The sequence below is a fragment of the Rhinatrema bivittatum genome, chromosome 16 (assembly GCF_901001135.1).
Source record: "Rhinatrema bivittatum chromosome 16, aRhiBiv1.1, whole genome shotgun sequence".
NCBI lineage: Eukaryota > Metazoa > Chordata > Amphibia > Gymnophiona > Rhinatrematidae > Rhinatrema > Rhinatrema bivittatum.
This window is the reverse complement of record NC_042630.1, coordinates 10,494,803-10,516,439: the sequence shown is the minus strand read 5'-3', so window position 1 is coordinate 10,516,439 and position 21,637 is coordinate 10,494,803. Positions and strand designations below refer to the sequence as shown.

Here is a 21,637-nt window from a genome sequence, read left to right as displayed (position 1 = left end):
TTGGCTACTTCATCGGTGTGTGCCCAGCAGGTCTAACCCCTTCTTCTACATTTTCTTTTCAAATTTTGAAACAAAAGTTGATCAGTGGCAAGCTGAGCTCAAGTGTAGTCAGGAGTCAAGCACTGGTCAGTGGCAGGCTGCGCTCAAGCATAGTCAGGAATCAAGCCCTGGTCAGTGGCAGGCTGCGCTCAACCATAGTCAGGAGTCAGGCACTGGTCAGTGGCAGGCTGTGCTCAAGCATAGTCAGGAATCAAGCCCTGGTCAGTGGCAGGCTGCGCTCAAGCATAGTCAGGAGTCAGGCACTGGTCAGTGGCAGGCTGAGCTCAAGTGTAGTCAGGAGTCAGGCACTGGTCAGTGGCAGGCTGCGCTCAAGCATAGTCAGGAGTCAGGCACTGGTCAGTGGCAGGCTGCGCTCAAGCATAGTCAGGAGTCAGGCACTGGTCAGTAGCAGGCTGCGCTCAAGTGTAGTTAGGAGTCAGGCACTGGTCAGTGGCAGGCTGCGCTCAAGCATAGTCAGGAGTCAGGCACTGGTCAGTAGCAGGCTGCGCTCAAGTGTAGTTAGGAGTCAGGCACTGGTCAGTGGCAGGCTGCGCTCAAGCATAGTCAGGAATCAAGCCCTGGTCAGTGGCAGGCTGCGCTCAAGTGTAGTCAGGAGTCAGGCACTGGTCAGTGGCAGGCTGCGCTCAAGTGTAGTTATGAGTCAGGCACTGGTCAGTGGCAGGCTGCGCTCAAGCATAGTCAGGAGTCAGGCACTGGTCAGTGGCAGGTTGCGCTCAAGTGTAGTTAGGAGTCAGGCAGTGGTCAGTGGCAGGCGGAGTTCAAGTTTAATCAGGAGTCAGACTGAGATCAGAACCAGAGATCCATCCAAGGGCGGGCGGGACAGAGAGGCAGGCAAGGAGGCGAAGAACAACACAGGTGGGCAGGCAAGGACACTGAAGACACTGAAGACACTGAAGAACACTGTAAAGGGGTACACTGAAGACACTGTATGAGGAGTAAAGCTAGCGCGTCGAAAACACACGGCCAACCCCCCCAAAACTAATAGCACCCACAACATGCAGATGCATGTTGATGGCCCTATTAGTTATTCCCGTGTGATCCAGAAAGCAAAATGTGCAGCGAAGCCGACAAGATATAGCAAAATGTGCAGCGAAGCCGACAAGATATAGCCGACAATATGAAATATTATATTTATTGTCAAGAAGCTTTGTTAATAAACGAGTGACTTCTTACTTATTTGTGCCTATTATTGTGGTTTGTTTGGTTTTTTTTTTTGTTTGGTGTAAAGGTGGGGGACATTAGGGTCTGCCTTATACCAAACTGGGAAGAAATTTTGGGAGTGAATTGAGTCACTTCACCAGGGTTATCTCCTCAGTTGTCTAGAGTATGACATAATTGATTTTAATATTCATGTGCTCTGTTTTTCTCTGAGAGATTTCAAGAATCAAGGATTGATATCACAGGATGATACCAACAGCACTGACTTCCTGCTACTTGGATTCCCCTTGACTCAGGAGCAAGGGGTCGTAGCCTTTATCATCTTTCTACTCATCTACCTCTTAACCATGTCAACCAACATCCTGATAATTGCACTGGTGAGAGTGAACCAAAACCTGCACAAGCCCATGTACGTTTTCCTCAGCAACTTCTCCTTCTTGGAAATCTGGTACACCTCCGTCACCGTCCCCAAAAATGTTGACTGACTTTCTGTGCAAGGGAAGAACCATTTCACGGAATGGCTGCGTCACCCAGTTCTATTTCTTTTTTCATGTCTGGTAACACGGAGAATTTCCTGCTGGCCGCAATGGCCCTTGACAGGTTCATTGCCATCTGCTATCCCCTGCGCTATCCAGCTGTCATGAATGAGAGACCTGTGCATCCAGCTGGACGGTGGCTCCTGGATTCTCAGCTGCGTGTTTGTGTTGATACCTGCGGTGCCCATGTATCACTTGGGCCCTTCTGCAGACCCCGTGTAATAGACCACATCTTCTGTGACTTTTCGCCTCTACGGGAAATATCTTGCACGAAATCTCCTTCCTCTTCCTTGTGTGGACTGTGGTTCTGGTCTGTTTCACGTTGATCATGGTGTCTTACATTGTCATCATCTCAACCATCTTGAGGATGCCCCTCTGCCTCAGGGAGACGGAATGCCTTTGGCTGCCTGTGCCTCGCACCTCACCGTGGTTTTCATTTACTACGGGTTCGGTCATTTTTATGTTCATCCTATTATCTGGACAAAGTGGTGTCTGTTTACTAAGCTGTGGTGACCCCACTGCTGAATCCCATCATCTACAGCCTAAGGTACCAGGACGTGAGGGCAGCCCTGAGAAGAATGATAATTATATCCATGGGTCTCAGAAGAATCGGAAAATTAATTCTGATTCATTAGAAAATAAATAAATTCTAAGAAGGCGCTTCTAACAGTTTTATTATTATTATTATTTTATAATTATTTTTATTATTTTATTTATTATTTATTTTATTATTATTATTATTATTTTTGTAAACCGTTATGATGGCGAAACCGAATGACGGTATATAAAACTCGATAAATAAAATAAATATTAAAGTAAACTGAAAATTACTATTTCAATGTTTTTTTGCTTCAATATTGTTACAATTTTTTGTCACCGGTGTTCATTCTTAAAACTGCAGTACGAAAGAGCAAGGCTCTCTGTGTTCTGATTCTTTTACTTCTTCTTCTGATCTTATTCCTTTGGCTTCTTTCTTCTTTTTCTCCCCTCGAAGATGTAAATAGAATCAATGCCACTAGGCTGGAGCAGAGATCCGTGGTGTGCAAGGGGCTGTAAGATCAGTTCGGTGAAGAAAGCAACCCCAGAGCCGAAGCATCGTGTGCTCACTGCAAGGCGCCACCATCGTACCCTAAAGTCGCGCATGGAATATGCAACTGCCGTGCACGTCCTCGGTCACGGGGCGTCAGCTTCCTGCCATTAAATCTAATAAAAACAGACAACTTTTGAATAGGATGACTGATAGGGAGCCTAAGGCCCAGCCAAGTCTCTGCCCAATTTCATGCTGGTGCCAATCCCATAAACCAACACCACCCCAGGCCTCAATCACTGCCTTTCCCCCTCACTTCTTTGGAGCTAGGAATCCTCTGCCCTTTGCCCGGGATGTCCTGATTTCTGTTACTGTTTTTGTCTTCACCACCTCCGCAGGAGAGGGAGGCCGTTCCATGTGTAGCCATGTTTCTCCCAAGCCGGCTCCAGGCCTGACAAGCCGACAGACAACTATCAGCACCTTCAGGAGGGGGAAATGAATGGGGGGGGGGGGGGAGCGGGAAGAGAGGGCAGAGTCGGCTGATAACCCACAGTGGTTGGTCAGCCTTGCGTTTTCAGGGAGAAATTCCACATTAAAAATGTGCTGGCAGGCCCGCGGGGTTTTAAAATTTTGTCCTACTTATGTGTTATTTGGCAGCACATTCGCATATTGTCAGACTGAGAAAGGTTCTCGAATCTGAAGTGCAATCTATAGCAAGCAGGCCCGGATTTAAGCACAGGCAGCCTAGGCCACTGCCTCCGGGTGCCAAATTTTCAGAGGCGCTAGAGCGTTGCCGCTGCCTTGCCTCTATCCGGGCCTGCTCCTGCCACGGGGCCGGCCCACAGCAGCAGCAGCTACTTGAAAACATTTCAGCAACAAGGCCTGGGAGCCCCCCAGCAGTGACAGGCACAGCGGCACCCTGCTCCCTCACGCGGGTGTCCATGGTAACAGGAAATCCTATGCAGGAAGAAGGGCCGGTGCTAGGACTCCGAGATAAGGGAAGGATCTGGGCGAGGGAGGTCCATATCCAGGTCTCCCATACCTCCAATGACCTGAGGGGAGCAGTACATCTCCCTGCACTTATGTGTGGGGAGTGTGGGTGAGGGGGGAATATCCCATCCCCCTTTTCTTCTCAATACCTATGAACACTGCCTTATTAAATCCAGCCCTGATGAAAAGAGGGAGGGAGGGAGGGATAGAGAAAGAGAGAGAGTCAGAGAGGAGATAGACATAGGGGAGATATGATAATTACAGTAAATTATACATTTTAGCTAATACTCATCGTTATGTCCCAGGAGAGCGCTCTACGCCCAGACGTACCTGTGCTGATGGCACAAAGGTAGTGCACTGCAGTATTTATACTCCCTGGGTCTTCCAGGCTCCCACATTTACATCAGCATCTCTACCTGCAAGCATGGGTAAGTACTCTTTCTCACACGCACACACACGCATTAGTGGGCTTCGCCTGAGTGTGCTTGCTAACACACACACACAAATATTAGTCCGGAGGGCATAGGGATAGCAGCAGAGCACGGATCCCCTCATTTTGCATCTTCCTGCTACTTCCAAGAAATCTGAATTTGCCACTGTCAGAGACAGGCTGCGGGGCTTGACGGATCGTTGGTCAAACCCAGCATGGGAGCTCTGAAGAACTGCACATCAGTGGGGCCCGGCTAGGCTGCCCCCTCCCCCACCCCCCCCCCCCCCCCATACTATAAAAGGAGGTAAATTCCAGAGACGGGTGGCTCAGAGAGAAGGTGGCCGCTTAGGATTGGTAGAAGGCTGCGTCCCATAAAACGTGGCTCGGTAGGCTTCCATTGTAAAACGGTGACTCCAGGATTCACTAGAGAGGGGACGTTCTTTTGAATGGAGTCTAGGGGAGAGGCTGCTCCGGATCCACAGGAGAGTGCGCGTTTTCCTGTAAGACCAGTGACGGGTGGAAAGAGAGGACTGCAATCCACAGATCATGGAGAGGATTGTGCTCGTAGAGTGAGAGGAGAAGGAGATTCTGCAACTTTTCCCACTGGGGCTAAACAGATAGAGGCCTTTTTTTGTGGGGAAGACCCTCGTGTTGCTGAATCACGCTTGAGCGGCATACAGAACTGTAACTGCCTTTGTGTGATTTTGAAATTCAAGAAACTGTTTCCTGTCTTGCTTGTTTTATTCTTCACGTCTCCATTTTAGCACGAGCTCACTATTTCACTCTCTTCGGTAAAGTTTACTTTTTGTTTGCAACACAACATTTGGGCTGCTTATTTTTTAGGGTAAAATCCCCTTTACGGCCCTACAAATCTACCCTGTTCCCAACCCTGGGTTGAGAGGATCAGTGCTCAGCAGGGCAAGGAAGCATGACCCCATCCCCCACCCCCCCTTGCAAAAGGAGAATGACAAATGCACTCACACACACACTCATCTCACTGGCTCTTTGGTTGCCTCCTCCTTCTCTCATAGGCCTGTCTTCTGTTTTACAGAGTGAAATGATCGGGTGGCTGACCAGAGTCACGAGCTGAAGCCTCAGAGATGATCACAAGTTGCAAACTTTTGGGGGGCGGCGGGAAATAGGGCAGGAAATAGGGAATAATGTAACCAGCTGTTAGGTGTACTTCCCTGTGCTCGGTATGCTTAGACTCGGAAAAACCTGTCAGCTGCAACACCCCCCTGAGCCTTTTCACTAGACAGGCGAAAAGCAGGTAGAGAGTAACTACAGATCACACCAGTGATGAGATGGTAGATGATGGTGTTGCCAGCAACCTCACTCTTAACACTGAGATGCAACCACCTGTGTGATGAGAAGCAGCCCTGCGGCATAGGGATGGGCCATCAAAATCCCAAACAGGCTGATAATGTGAGCACTCGTCAACTGGCAGGGTTTCTTGGGTCATGATCCCAGGCACATGAGACGATCATCACTGCGTCATTTATTCTCCAATCTCTTTCCTTCCCGTCATGGCCCTCCGTGGTCAAGATTCAATGAACCCTGCCGGAGAGTGAAGAATACTCTCATTATGGGCAGGGTTCATCAACCAGAGCCCGGAGATTACGATTACGAAGCACACAGGCAGGACCAGGAGGGTAACCCTCAGAGACTGGAGAGTGGGTTCCCCTTTTGTTCTGGGTTCAGACTGTGCAGTCTGGCATTCTGCCAGGGGGAGGGGCTTGAACCCGGGAGCTAATCTCAGTGGGGTTACCTGAAGGGCTTATCACCTGCATAATGCACCCAAGGTAAACACACACACACATACAATTATTGGGATTATACTTGGGAGCTTGAAACCAGAAACTTATTCCCCACACAAATACTCACATGCACACTCTGACTCAGTACGTCACGGTTCCAGGTCTTTATGAAAGTAGGTTTATTTATGCAATAAGAGGACAAGAGTATAAGCAAGATCAGATGATACTAAAGAGCATACCTACATATGTACGCATACATATATGTGTGGGGGGGGGTGCATGTATGTATATCTATATCTATCTATATATAGAGAGAGAGAGAGAGCAAAGCTTACATTTCTAAAGGATCATTCTGTGCTATCATGTCCAAGAAGCAATCTATCTCCCCCTGTAGCTATTCTCACTTGTTTATACATTGAAACTGACAATTGCTTGGGATAGGAGCAATGTCGACTCCATCACTGCTTCTTATCAGTTTCAAGCACAGCCGTGTGAGAGTTCTGTAAATCCTCCCTCTCTCTCAAACTTTGGTGTCAGCTAATTGTTTCCGTTCTCACTGGCATAACTAAAGCCTGTTTGCTGCGTTTTGTTATGTGTAAACCGATATGATGTTCCCAACAAATGTCAGTATACAAAATGTTCAAATAAATAAATAAAATAAAAACTAAATTTCACAGATTCTTGCCTGCTCAAAAGTATTTTTTAGCATCTCACAGTGCAAAACAGTAAATATGAGTTCACAGAGAGGTTGGGCCTGTGGCCTTCAAAACAGTCTCAGTAAATTCCGATACAGCTTTGGAGATTGGAGAGCAGGGGGAGGGGGTCCCCCTCAGAGAATGAAGAGCAAGTGAGCATCCTAGTTTTTGACCCCCTTTAAAATGTGACGCCTACGCCTAAATATTCCCCTGAAAATTACCCTTATTACACCGGACAGACCTGGAAACCGTCCCCATCAAGGAGGAAGAGTTCTATTAAGCCAAGTGAGTTCCCTAAAACTTCCAAAACTCCAGTGAACGTTTTGGTGGTGTTTAGACACCACCTCTCCCCAGGACATTTTAAGCATTATCCTAACTGGGAGGACAGATTTAACTTTAGCGATGAAAAGGAGCAGGTCAGTTTGCTTCCATAGTTTGGACGGGAGGCATGTTACGTAAAAAGGATAAAGTCACCCCCCTTCATAATCTTGAGACGAGCCTTCCTTTATGATTTTTTTCTGGTTTACTTTATTTTGTTAGCATCTACTCAATTCCCAGACACATAAGAGGGCACCTTTCATAGAACCTGCCTTGGTAGGAACCAGACCATGGTGTACGAAATGCTAAAATGTTTGTGTCTGTCTATTATTATAACCTCACGCCAAACAAAAATAAATCCTGTTTTGGCATCTAAAGCAGCTTCTCAACACAATCCTTGGGACACACCTAGCCAGCCAGGTTTTCAGGATATCCACAATGAATATGCATGACATTGTATGTAGATTTATCTCATTAGAACAAAAGACTTGCCATACTGGCTCAGACCAAAGGTCCATCAAGCCCAGTATCCTGTTTCCAACAGTGACCAAACCAGATTACAAATACCTGGCAGGATCTCAAGGGGTAGACAGATTCCATGCTGTTTATTCCAGGGATAAGCTGTAGATTTCCCCAAGTCCACCTTAATAATGGGTAATGGACTTTTCCTCCAGAAACTTGTCCTTTTAAAACCCAGCTACACTAACACTAATCTAGATATTTATAGATGTAAAAATGAACCCAGGAATGTATCTGAACAAACCAGGATTTTGTTTTTATTGCAATGGCCCCACAACATTGAAAAGTGTTTGTCGTCAATCAAAAGACGTTTCCCTGTTTCCCTGTTGTTTCTTTCATATTTGGCATCATTACTCGAAGGCATCTTCGACAGCCTATGTCTGAAGTCCACATATCTGTACCAACTGACCCCATTTTGGCTGGTCAGGCTGACCCGTATATGCTGAATGTATGGACTTCTAGTTGCTGCTTTTCTTGGGGAAATCAGAACCACAAGACCATGTATTCAATGGCATGAAAGCAGGACAGGATCCACCTGCAAATCTGCAGTCTGATTACATACAGCTTAAGGATTCATTAGTCCATGGGTTATTGTCATGATTGCTGTGGCCGCTACAAATAAACTCATTCTCTTCTTGTATTATAAGGTGAGAATGAAACAAGGATGAATGGAACAAATCGTACTGTGGTGTCTGAATTTATCTTCTTGGGCTTCCAAGACACGAAAAACCTGCAAATCCCCCTGTTCTGCATCTTCTTGATCTTCTACCTTCTCACCATCACATCCAACTTGGCGATCTTAGCAGCAGTCAGAGGATACCAGCGCCTCCACACTCCCATGTACTTCTTCCTGGGGAACTTCTCCCTGCTGGAGGTTCTCTACACCACGGTCACCATCCCCAGGATGCTGGCTGACCTGGTGATGGAGCAGAAAACCATTTCCTCCAAGGCCTGCGTGGTCCAGTTCTACTTTTTATTTACCTTTGGGACCACAGAGAATTTACTTCTTACTGTCATGGCTTATGACCGCTATGTTGCCATCTGTAACCCACTCCACTATGTGACCATCATGACCAGTAAAACTTCTAGCCAGCTGGCATTGGCTGCCTGGCTAGGTGGCTTTTTATCCCCTGCTTTGCCTGCCCTGTGGGTCTCCACCTTGACCTTCTGCACTCCCAATGAGATTGATCATTTCTGCTGTGACTTTGCTCCACTGGTAAAGCTGTCCTGCACAGACACTAGTAAAGGTGAGCTCAACTTTTTCATCATGGCCTGGACTTTCATTCTGGGCACCTTCCTGCTGATCATGGCTTCCTATGTCCTGATCATTTGCTCAATCATGAGAATCCCTTCTGCTGAGGGACAGAAAAAGGCTTTCTCCACCTGTGCCTCCCACCTCACTGTGGTCGGGATATTTTTCGGCACCATCATGTTCATGTACATCCGACCCACTTCCAGGATGAAATTCCGTCTGGACAAGGTGGTGTCCGTCTTCTACACAGCTGTCACCCCTGTATTAAACCCCATTATCTACAGCCTCAGGAACCAGGAAGTGAAGAGTGCCCTGAGAAGAGCGCTGCAGAGGTGCTGTTCCCTGTCATAGGCTCTCCAACATCTGGATTGCTAGAAGGAATCCGAGACCGAGACATTACATGCCTGAAACATCTGGGTAAGCTCAGGCATTCACAGGCCCTTTTGCTGGCATGACTGACTGAGATATGCCCCTCTGTGAGGCAGAGAAAAAAGCCGAGCCATTCGAATTGGGTGGACGACCTGCCCAAAAGAAGGGAAACGCAAAATATTTTGCAACCGTAAGCTAGTAACAGAAAAGTTTAAAGTAAAAGGGATGAAAGGATCTGAAGAGAAAAATTCAAGCGGTGATATTCTCTAAGATAGACTACTGCAATTCTATCTTACTAGGTCTCCCTGCCGCTTCCATTAAACCCCTTCAGATGCTCCAGAATTCAGCTGCGAGAATTCTGACTAACACCAGAAGAGATCACATTTCTCCCACTCTCAAGAACTTGCACTGGTTGCCAATACACTTTAGAATTATCCACAAATCCATCACTATCATCTACAAGGCTATCCATCACCAAGCAACGATCGATCTACAAATACCACTCAGACGACACACATCCAACAGACCCATCAGAGAAGCCTACAGAGGATCACTCCTCGTTCCGCAAAACAAAACCACTCACCACCTAACTCTCAGAGACCGAGCCTTTTCCACTGCCGGACCTTCACTATGGAATTCTATTCCTCCGGATCTGAGGCAAGAACCATGCCTACCTACTTTCAGAAAAAGGCTTAAGACTTGGCTATTTAAACAAGCCTTCCCAGATCCTAATTAAATGACAGCAATATTTTAAAAGAGACTTCACAATATAATGTAAATAATTAATCCTAACTGCTCGGTTATCTTACTCTAATTCGCTCCCCAGTTATATGACCCTTGTTGTAATGTAACTTTTATGACCTCCTTGCACTTGTTTATGTTCCGTTTTTTTTTTTGTTCACACCCCCTTGTTATATGTAAACCGGCATGATGTGGTTTCTAATCCCGAATGCCGGTATAGAAAAAAATCTAAATAAATAAATAAATAAAATAAAAAAGTGCAGCCAAATTTTAAACTTTGATCATATACGTTGAATTTATTTTATTTATTTTTTTTTTTTTTTGCAGGAGAAACTCCAATGAAACCTCCTTTACCTTTCTGGTAGGGGTTGTGGGTTCAGGCCTGCTTCACACTGATAATAGTGAGGGCGAAAGTCCGCCTTCACCACTTGCGCCTTGTGAGGGGGTTACGCCACCTGTGTTCCACACCCTGGGTCGATCACTAAACTCAAAGAACCGTAGAAGATAAAGGGAACTAGATTCTGTTTCACTACCATTTAATAACGCCCTCATAAAGTATCGAAAACATTTTTTTTTGTTACGGAATACGTTTTACAGTGCCGGGAATTCTTTCTGGTTCAATTAATGCTATGAGGAAGAGGAGGAGGGGGGGTGGGGGGTGAGGGTTTCAGTAAATGCTGGTTCTTAAATCAAAACTACTGAATAGCAAATTTTGGAGCCCATCCTGTGGCCCAGGGGTGACGCTGTGCATTTCCAGGGGTCCTTGGTTCAATCCCCCACAAGTTGGAGGAGGTTAACCGGGGCTGAGGATGCTGCAGGCTGAATTTAGGGTCCCCGTGATTGCAGGCACCCAGAGGGAGCACCGATGCAAGGCCCCCCACACATGGCGTATCGAGAAGGGAGGTTAAACAGGAGGTAAAAAAAAAAGACCCTCAGGTAGTTGAAAATGATGTCAGGATCCCAGCCATGATTCCAGTTTTGCTGAAGGCCCATAGGAACAGGAGGGAACTACCAGATTCAAAAATATGCATACGGATCTGAGACACCTCAGCATTCACGTGCCTTTTATTTACAGTTGAAAGCTGTTCCAATGTCTCATTTGGATCTTGCCCAGCCTCTTAGGCCATTAAGTGGTAATGGAGGCCTTTTTCAGTGATACCAAAGGTACAGACAAGAGTACTGCGATTGTTTACCAGGACATACGTAAGGATAAATTTGTTGATACCGCTCCACAAACACTTATTGCTGATTGGAATACTGATGTAGACATCAACCTCGATACCCAGGCCTGGAAAAACATATCACCTGTCCATAGGCGACAGATGCATTGAACTTATAGTTAAATTACTATGTAGAACGTACTGTGTGTGCACCCCTTTTCTATTCAAAAGCTTTCCCAAATGCTTCTTCCACTTGTTGGCGTGGGTGAGGGGCGATAGGTACATATCTTCACATGTGCTGGCAGTGTCGTCAGTTTTGGTCACGGGTAACACAAAAGATAGCTGGATATTCTAGATGCGCCTGTATTTATTGGTTGCTCTTTGGCACGTTTGGGCCGATGGACTGCCTCGGGCATTATGGTTAAACATAGGCCTCTGGTTGGCCAGCTCCTGTCGGCAGCTCTGTTCGCCGTTGCCGCCTTCTGGAAAGTTGACCCCAGTACAGAATATTGGCTGAAACAGGTGCAGGACAAGGCAGATTTAGAAAAGCTAAGATACGACTTAAAACATGAAACCTATAAAATACGGGGGGTCCCTAGCTTCCCTCTGTTGATTTATCTTACATTACCTGTGTATCCCTCTGATTGAGGGATGACTTGACGGGTGTGAACCTGACAGTACGATGCTGATTTCTGTGTGGTGCTGGTGGTGTATTTCCCCTCCTCTGTTGTGTAACTTGCTTCCATGTTTGCATGTACTACACATCATAATAGCACACCAACATGCTGTTGTGCTTAGCTGTTTATGGAATATGTTGAAAAATGTTTAAATAAAGTGTTATAAAAAAAAAAGTATATGTACATGTAGCAACTTCTCTGCTTCCTGGTTCTTCCTGTCTCTTATTTTCGCTAATTCCTATATCCCCTTTTTTCTTAGGGCTACACATACTTAGGGCCTGATTCACTAATGCTTTTTTCCCATTCTATGTCTATGGGAAAAATGCTTAGTGAATCAGGGCCCCCGAAGGAGAGCCAGGGTTCAAATCTGGCCAACGCTCTGCTTGACTCCTAAAAGCACATGCTGAAATACGGGCGCCTATCGGGAGCTGGTATAATTTTGTGCATGTATGTCGGCAGTGGTTCTGCACACACACCTGGGAACTTTCAAAAGCGGATCTACAATTTACTTTTCTGGAAGAGCCCTGCCTTAGGCATCTCTTAATGCTCTCGTTTCATAAGAGAATTTCTCGTGAATTCAAACAAGTCTCATCTGACCACAGGGTTACAAAAAATAATATTCATCCAAAACTCACTGAAACGGAGACCTTAATTTAACTGTATAGGTGCCAAGATTTGTATACTCCTTGTAAGACTGAGGTTCTGTTATGGTCGTGGACCCTTGGGCCGGATGAGACGGTAGATGTTATACTGTGGGGACCCACAGGAAGTGTCACAGCTGGGAGGCGGTGCTGAAGAGGCTCTGGAGGAGACTTCGCCACTGGAAGCCCAAGGTCCCCCCAGGAGGAGCCCGTAGGGACCCGGGCCTCTTGGACTTAGGCGGGACCCTATGCGACCAAGGATCTGGACAGCGGCCAAAGAGGTGGATGGTGAGGACAGCTGGACCCAGGAGGCCGGAAGAGTCTTCACCCTCAGAAGCCCGAGGCTCCCCCAGGAGGAGCCCATGAGAGCCCGAGCCGCTGGGACTTAGGAAAATCCTCTGGGCCAGCGAGTACCGGATACCTGAGGTGGTGGAAGAAGCCGAAGTCAGAGTCCAGGAACGAAGCCGGGTCAGAAGCCAGAAGTCAGAGATCCAAACCAAAGCCAGGGACGGAAGCTGAAGACAGAGTCATGGGACGGAGCTGGGTCGGAAGCCAGAAGTCAGACGTCAAATACCAAGACCAGGAGCAGAAGCTGAAGACAAGTCAGGAGACGAAACCGGGTCAAAGCCAGAAGATGGAAGAGACAATCCAAGATCCCATGCAGCAACTAGACCACTCCGAAAACAGAGGGAACTTCGTTGCAAGGCAGGGACCTGTCCAAGCTGCAGGGTTTAAATACCCTGCAGCATCTGACATCAACCAGAGGCTGTCCCCTAGATTCCCCACGCTGACCCCTTTAAAAGCCGAACCCCCATGCGCGCGCCTAGGGGGCGGGGCCCAGCACGTTGGATCGGCGGGGTCTCCCTCGCGAAGGGAGAGCCACGGCGGCAGCCATCTTGGGCCTGGATGGCCAAAGATGAGTCCGCGTGGGCCGGGCCGGCCCTGAGGTAGGGGGAAGACCAGGGCAAGGCCCGGTCCTTTAATAGGTTCCTTTGTTTGCAACTAACTGGTTAGTACTCTTATTTCAATTATGCTAATAATACTGCATTCTTTTAAATTGAGCTTCCTTAATGTTGACCTTTGATATTAGCTGACCTTTAGCATACTTTAGCATTACAAAAGCCTTGGTTATTTCCACAGGTCAATCTAACTATGCTCCAATTATCTTTCTGCTTTTTTACAACCACCCACTTGTCTGTCTTCACAGAGAAGCCTCGAAGCACCCTTACATCAGCACCATCATGGTATTATTATTTCCTCTTTTGCACTTAGTGATTCTTTCCTTTTACCACTTTAGGGACAGTTTTTAAAACAGTCTGCCCAGGTGTAAAGTACACACAAAAATTCCCTTTGAAAAATGCCTTTCTTTGAACGTGCAATGCATGCCACAGCTATTTCCTAATCCCACCCAAAAACACGCCTCCAGCAGCAACACCCCATAATCCGGCTATTGACTAGCACACTGTGGATCTCTGGGGCTACTGTCAGACATTCTTTTTACCTAGGTACATCTTACCCAAAGGGCCTGTATTAATCCTTCTAAAAGTGTGCACAGGGTTCCCACACCAAAGGTACATTTAGAAGGGTTAAGGGAAGGTGTTACCAGGTGGGGGGGAGGCATTAGGAAGCAAAACACATGCATCGCACTTTCAAAACTATGCATGCTATTTCCCAGCCAGATTTATTCTGCACAAAAAAAAAATAATGGGGTACAAGATCCATGGGTTACTTGTACCCATCTATAGATTTAAAAAGAATTTGTACAAAGCCCATAGGTTCAAAGGACCCAAAGACTTTGCACCTGAACATTCACAGATTTCCAGGTCAAGAAAAGTCCTTGGATCTGATCGTGAATCTACAGAAAGACAGAGAGAACAAGAGAGAGGGAGTCAGAGAGAGCTATAATAATCAGTGTAATTTGTTTTCTTTTCTCTCCCTCCTCATTACGCCCCTGGAGTGCACTCTGTGCCCAGAGGTGTCTGTGTGTTATTGACACAAAGTTAGTGAATCGCAGTATTTATACCGCCTGCTCTTCCAGGCTCCCACCATTCACATAAAAAAAAACAAACCGCACCAGTAGGCACAGGGTAAGTACCACCTACACACAACGGCATCCAGATACATTCGTACAGAAACGTGCAGACATGGCCAAGGATTTCTTTGGTGTGCGGCGGAGATTTCAGCTCCACGTGCCTGATTTTTTTGCAAGAGCGGATGTGTCGTATACTCACAACATGTAACTGCACCCAGCTGGAGAACCGTATAGATAACAGAAGTAGCCTGGCTGCACAGGAGATGGGGCATGCTTGGGTATAACTCTAAAGACTTATATATTTTTAAAAAAAGAAAATTGAGGCTGGGGTAGAGAGGGGCTGCTTTTGGGGTTTTTTTTTGGGGGGGGGGGTTTGCTTTCTTCCTAGTGAATTTTTGCTTGTGAAGCATTCTAGATCTACTGGGATTCCCACCTCTGCATCTGACAGCCAAGGGCGTCACCTCTAGACGAGTCCCCAGCTTACCTAGGGTTTCTTGGGAAAGGTGAGCAAATGGACGCCGGAAACCCTGGATACTGGCGTCACTGCTCACAGGTCGGAAGCAAATAACTGGACCGTGGTTTCAGAGTGCAAAAATACAGACAAAAGCGCAAAAGTCTAGACGGCCGAATTGTATGATTCAATGAATCTCTAAGTAAAAAGATGCTGACACAACCTCTGTGTGGTGCAAAGTTAAACATGACATCTGTCTATAATTTGTAATGCAAAATTGCTATTTATTTGCTGATTTTAACCCATTGAAAATAATTTTTAAAAAAAAGTGAAATAACTTCCCAAAATTTCCTGTAGCCAACCAAGAGCCTTTTCTATTCTAGCTTTTGGAATTTTTTTCCCACTCTTCCTTGCATAACTTATCTAACTCAGAAAGGTTCTTAGGCTTCCTTGCATTGCACTCCCCACAGATTTTCAGTAATATTCAGCCATTACAAAATCTTCATCTTTCTTTCCTGTAAGTATTTGGTAGTTGATTCTCAGGGTATTTTATGGATTGTTGTCTTGCTAAAATATCCAACCTCTTTTCACCTTCAATTTCTTCACCCACTGTGGGACATTAGCTTTTAGGATATGTTCCAAAATGTTTCAGGCTTATCAAGGTTCTGTTTTGCATACTTTAAACAATGGCTTTTGTGATGCAGTTGTAAAAAAAGGTTTCCTCTTGACAACTCTCCCATGAAGATCATTGTTGTGTAAGCCACAATGGACCTGTGAATAACTTCTCCAGTGGCAGCCTAACTTTTCAGCAGGTCATTTTCAATGGTCTATAGGTTCTGTTTTGCAGATCTAACCAGTTTTTAGGCAGTTCTATCAGAGATTTTTCTTGGTCTTCCAGATCTTATTTATTTATTTATTTTTAGTTTTTTTTATACCGATTTTCCTGCATAAAATGCATATCTTGCCTTCATTTCAACAGTTCCATGTAATTTTAATTTCTTGACAATGTTTCTGACAGTTGAAATTGCTAGCTGGAAGCCTTAGCTTTTTTTTTTTTTTTTATAGCCTTCCCCTGCTTTGTAAGACTAAAATCTGCATTTTCAATTACAGAGACAGTTGCTGCTTAGAGGAACTCATGGTTGTTGAAAATAATCCAGAACAACAAACACAACCTGAGAGGTTAAAAGGGTCAGAGTATTTGTTCAATAGTGTAATTGTCTTCACCTGACTAATTGAAGGACTAATGAGTCAATCAACATTTTGCATGCTATTAACAACATTTTACAAAAAAGAAGTAACGAGTCAACTGAAAGGGTGTCCAAAATTTTGCACATATTTGCTTTTTATTCTATTAAAATCAGCAAAAACATAGTAATTTTGCATTTAAAACTACAAAAAAAATCAAGCTCAATATTCAAAACAAACATTTAAATGGATAACTTATGAGTTAGATGGATAACTTGTGAGTTATCAATCTAAATAGCTTTGAATATTGACCTCTTTATGTTTAACTTCATATCATGTAAAGTCAATACAATTTGACCAGAGGTGCCTAAACGTTTGTACACAGCTGTTGGAAGATTGTATTTATAGACTGTGAATGAAATGTCAGTATGGAGACACTCTCATAGTATGAAAAAGTGATGAGGAAGAAACCCCCAGTGTTACAAAGTGTGTTTCTTTTAAGAAGAAGCACCCTTCTGTCCTAGAGGGAGACCAGAATCAATCGTAGTCCACCATCACTTTCATAAACCCAACTCCTAATTTGTGTGCTCTCCCTCCCATTGGCAGCATTTATCAGATCAAAACATAGATAAGCTGTATTGGTCATGCTGGGGACGAGAGGGGGTGGGTGCACTGAGGTTTGGTTAATTTGTACCCTGATGATCTGGGCTCCTTATTGTGATCCATCCAACAAGCCCCAATCCCACAGGTGGGGTATCCGAATTATGCGCAAGGATTCTGCTATTGATTGACCAGACGTGGGTATTTAATGCAAATGTGCTGTCCTGGTTAGAAATCGGCAAACTCCCTATTTACCTAGGGCTTCCTTCCTTCAGTCTCACTGTCATATTTGAAGAAGGCAAGCCAAAGCAAGAAAGCGGAGAATAGTTCCACACTCAGTGTATCATCAGATAAAGAAAGGGAGTGCAGAGCAAATCATAGTCCCTACAAATTCAAATATATTTCATTTCGTTATTCTAACGAAAACTTTTGAACATTTCCCAGAACAGAGGAGTTTTCATTAGAGTAAAGAAATGAAATATATTTGAATTTGTAAGGACTATGATTTGCTCTGCACTCCCTTTCTTTATCTGATATTTGAAGAAGGAACATGAGTGGTCTCAAAAGATCAGGCACGTCCAACATCTTCACATAACTCTTATGTTGGTCCAATAAAGAGTATCACAGCCCACAAAGGATCCAGTTTGGGACAGTAGGTAACTAGATGGTCAAAAATATTGTGCCACTGTCTTCTAAAACTTCTGAAATGCCAGTGAATGTCTAATTGAAGATTTGGCAATACAACCAAACTCTTAATACTGTAGTTGACATCAGCATCTAAGGAATATTTGGCTCACTCAGTCTATCTGTTGCCCGCCTATTACCCTTCCTTGCCCTTACCACTGTTCCTCATGCTAAAGGTGATCTCCTGACTATCAGGTATACAACCTTGACCACCAGCAGGAGATCACTCCTTCTCCCTTTTTACCATTAGCTAGGGCATGTAGCCAAACTGTCCAGTTGACCATGCTACGTGACCTACCACTCACACCTCACCCGCTCCAGTTATATCTGTAGAGTCTTAGCACTTCTCTGTGCTGGTTGACCTTACCACTGCTTCCTGGGAGTTCAACACAGCCATACCATCACTCCGTGCAAGCTAACTTTCTGATTTCACCCATTTGGCCCTCTAGCATTGCTGGTATTTTGGCATAATTTTTTCTATAGCTAAAACAAAACCTAGGCATCCTCCATTCCTCTGCCCTCTTTATCTGTCCTAGATAGGCTTGGATTTTGTCACACTTTTTGGCAGCTAGGAGCCTATTCCAGGCATCCACCTCCCTCGCAGTAAAGAAGTATTTCCTCATGTTTCCTCTGATCTTCCCTCCGTTCCTCCCTCCAGCTTCCCATCATGACCCCTTATCCTTGAATTTATTCTTCTATGAAACATGCCACCTTCTTGTACTTTACTGAAAACTGCTAAGTATTTCAATGTTTATTTCATATTTCCCCCTCTTTCCCCTTCTCTCTACCTGCAAGTACATTTTCAATTCCTCAAGCCTCTCACTCTCTGTAGGGCTCGCGTTGCAGACACTGTCCCATTTTTTAAGCCCTTTTCTCATAGTCTGAAATGATTTTTACAAAAAGGGTATTCCTGTGTTGTTCATCTCATAAAAGATGTGGGTCAAAATTAGTCACATAACTTAACAATTTAAAGTTTAAAATAGATATCGCTGGATCAATAGTTGATACAAACAATCAAAAACAGATGGCTGTGTTTTGGCTTGGTAATGATGCACTAAAATTAGGCTTTTAATAAAAGCACAGTTTTCAACACACCTGACAGTCTACTGAGAAAGACAATATGATGGACCTAGGGACAATCCAAAACTTATACCCAACTCAAACCAGCCTGAAATCCACCCGATTCAGATTTTGCTGTGAATTTCTTGCCCGTCTCTATTTAGCGTGAACCAGTTGATGATACCAGTCGCTGAAATGCCTCTGATGTATTACATGTTTCAGTTATTATGGCTCTAATTCGATCCCTGTGTTCCCCTTTAGCGTTAAAGCCGGCGTTCCACTGGATCAGGAGTAAGGTGGCAGAGCCAAGAACTGGATGCCATGGGTTATTTTTAGGAACCCAACTGGTACCTGCCGGTTCATGTCAAAATCTATTCTCTCCAAAGTCTTGGTTCTTTGAGATTTGGAAGTGTGCAAATGTAGAAGTAAAGGTCATCAAATGACACAATTTAATTGGAATAACTTAATACATTATTGGCGAGCTTTCAAGGCTTATACTCTCTTCCTTAAGTCAGTGAAAAACAATTTATTTTATTTTTTTATTTTTTTTTGGTATGGCGGCTTCCTCGTTAAGTTTCCAATTCAAGCAGAACCACACATACAACCACCGAGCTTTGGTGCCAAGAGTCTTTGTTTGGAACTACCACGAGGGGCGGTTCCCCCTAGTTATATCCCCCTGGCTAAGAATTTTTGAATTGTGGTTACCCAGTGATTCAGTGTGGATTAGCAGCAGATTAGCAGTGGATTAGCAGCGAGGGTGCATGTCAACTTCTTCTCTTCCACTCCCCTTCTCACCTCGATTCTTGCTCGCACACGCTCTTCCCTTCTTGCTCTCTCCCTATCCCTTCTTGCTCTCTCCCTATCCCTTCTTGCTCTCTCGCTATCTTCTCCGTTCCAAGGATGGCGCTCCAGCACCCTTCCCTCCGTCCCCATGACTAAACGCAGCACCCTCTCCCTTTCCCCAGGACTGACCCCAGCCTTGTCTTCCTTTCCGCACCCTCCAGCCCCAACCCCAGCAAATTCCTCTTCCCTGGGCAATGGGCAAAGAGAGCTCCTGCAACCAATCTCACTCAGCATAAAACAACCCACCTTGCTTCCTGCTCCAGCGCCTCCTCTCCCAGGCAGCGTGCAGGGAACCAAGAGGGGAAGGGCTGAAGCTGAGGCTGGAGCTCACAAAGCAGAGAAGAAACACTCTGTTCCCTAATCCAGCCCCTTCCCGCCATTTGTTTCTCCCCCTCCCAGGCAGTCAGAAGGGAACTGGAGAGGAGGGCCTGGCACTTGGGGGATTTCCCAGATATCTCCAGAGACCCAGAAATTTAAATGAAATCTAAGTCTCTGGTTCAAACCAAGAAATTTCCCAGATATGATAAATCTCCCTCCCAAACGCAGCCCAGCTTACCCAAGTACCATGGAGCATAGTTCCCTCCAGATCCCTTACGTATGTACCCTGAATATGGCCAGTAGGTGTCACCACTGAGCAATGCTAAAACTCCATCCTCCATCAGGGACTGTGAACGCTGCCTCCAGGGCATCCTCATCTCCTGCCAGCCCAGCGATCAGAAGCTGACCCCGGAAACTGAACCCAGGTGTTCTGCACAGCACTTCTATGTGCTACTACTGAGCTGGCCCAAAAAAGTATTTTTTTTAAAGATTTGTACCCCTTGTATCTGATCTTCACTTTAATGTCATTACTAATTCTAGTCCTGTGACTCTTGCAAATTAATTCTTATTTTCTTGTTATAAGGTGGGAGGAATGGAGGAATGGATAAACCAAATCATACCGTGGTCTCCGAATTTTTCTTGCTGGGTTTCCAAGCCATGAAGGGTCTGCAAATCCCCCTATTCTGCATCTTCTTAGCTTTCTACATTCTCACAATCACATCCAACCTGGCAATCATAGCAATAGTCAAAGGATACCAGCGCCTTCACACTCCCATGTACTTCTTCCTGGGGAACTTCTCCCTGCTAGAGATCCTCTACACCACAGTCACAGTTCCTAGGATGCTGGCTGACCTATTGATGGAGCATAATCCCATTTCCTCCAAGGCCTGCATAGTCCAGTTTTATTTTCTCTTTGTCTTTGGGGCCACAGAGAATCTACTTCTTGCTGTCATGGCCTATGACCGCTATGTTGCCATATGTAGGCCTCTGCATTATCCCACCATTATGACCAGTAAGGCTTGCAGCATGCTGGCATCAACTGCTTGGTTGGGTGGGATCCTAGCCCCAGCTTTGCCTGCCCTGTGGATCTCTTCCTTGGTCTTCTGCAGCCCCAATGAGATTGATCACTTCTGCTGTGACTTCGCCCCATTGCTGAAGCTCTCCTGTACGGACACCTCCACCAAGGAACTCACCTTCCTCGTCCTGGCCTGGGTGTTAATCTTGGGTTGCTTCCTGTTGATCATGGCTTCCTATGGACTAATCATTTTTTCAATCTTGCGAATCCCTTCCACAGAGGGGCAAAAGAAGGCCTTCTCAACCTGTGCCTCCCACCTCACTGTGGTTGGGATCTTCTATGGCACCGTCATGTTCATGTACATTCGGCCCACATCCAGGACGAGGTTCCATTTGGACAAGGTGGTGTCCGTCTTCTACACGGTCATCACCCCTGTGCTAAACCCCATCATCTACAGCCTGAGGAACCAGGAAGTGAAGGGCGCTCTGAGAAGAGCCATGCAGAGGTTCTGTGCCCTGCCGTAGGCTGTCCAACAACTAGATTGTCAAAAATAAAGCCAGTAACCATGACAGCACAGCCTGTAACATCTAAGTGAGCTCTGCGTTCATAGGCGCTCTACTTGGAAGGACTGATCAACTTGGGGAAAATGAGGATCAATTGTAGAAGGGAGAAAATTGTACTCACGTGAGCTCTTTTAAATGCATCAGAATGAAAATCTCAAGAACAAGGGGTCATCATATGAAGCGCATAAGGGAGAGAGACTCAAAAGGCATGTGGGAAAATACTTTTTTTTTTTCCCCTGAGAAGATGTGGACATCTGGACAGACTTCCAACGGAGGAGAGAGAAACCAAAACAGCAGCAGAAATCAAGTGTGCTTAGGCCAGGCATAAAGGGGCCTTAGTAACAGGTGAAGGAGATGACTGCCACCCCAGCTGCATCTGTTCTGTAGTGGGGCAGTGTGTGTGTGTGTGTATGTGTGTGAGGGAAGCTTGTAGTAGTGCCGCCTGTGCTATGCCTGTGCTATGATGGGGCAGTGTGTGTGTGTGTGAGGGAAGCTTGTAGTAGTGCCGCCTGTGCTATGCCTGTGCTATGATGGGGCAGTGTCTGTGGGTGTGGTCA

At 45.6% G+C, this 21,637-nt stretch overlaps 2 protein-coding genes across 2 annotated transcripts; both read left to right on the top strand.

Moving 5' to 3' along the window:
* Window positions 1–8,154: 8,154 nt before the first annotated feature.
* On the top strand, window positions 8,155–9,093 carry LOC115078599 (olfactory receptor 6F1-like). Its single transcript, XM_029581529.1, has one exon. It carries the CDS (start codon window positions 8,155–8,157, stop codon window positions 9,091–9,093), a length of 939 nt encoding a protein of 312 aa, XP_029437389.1.
* An 11,009-nt stretch (window positions 9,094–20,102) lies between these two features.
* On the top strand, window positions 20,103–21,041 carry LOC115078598 (olfactory receptor 6N1-like). Its single transcript, XM_029581528.1, has one exon. The coding sequence runs from the start codon at window positions 20,103–20,105 to the stop codon at window positions 21,039–21,041; it is 939 nt and encodes a 312-aa protein (XP_029437388.1).
* Window positions 21,042–21,637: the final 596 nt, after the last annotated feature.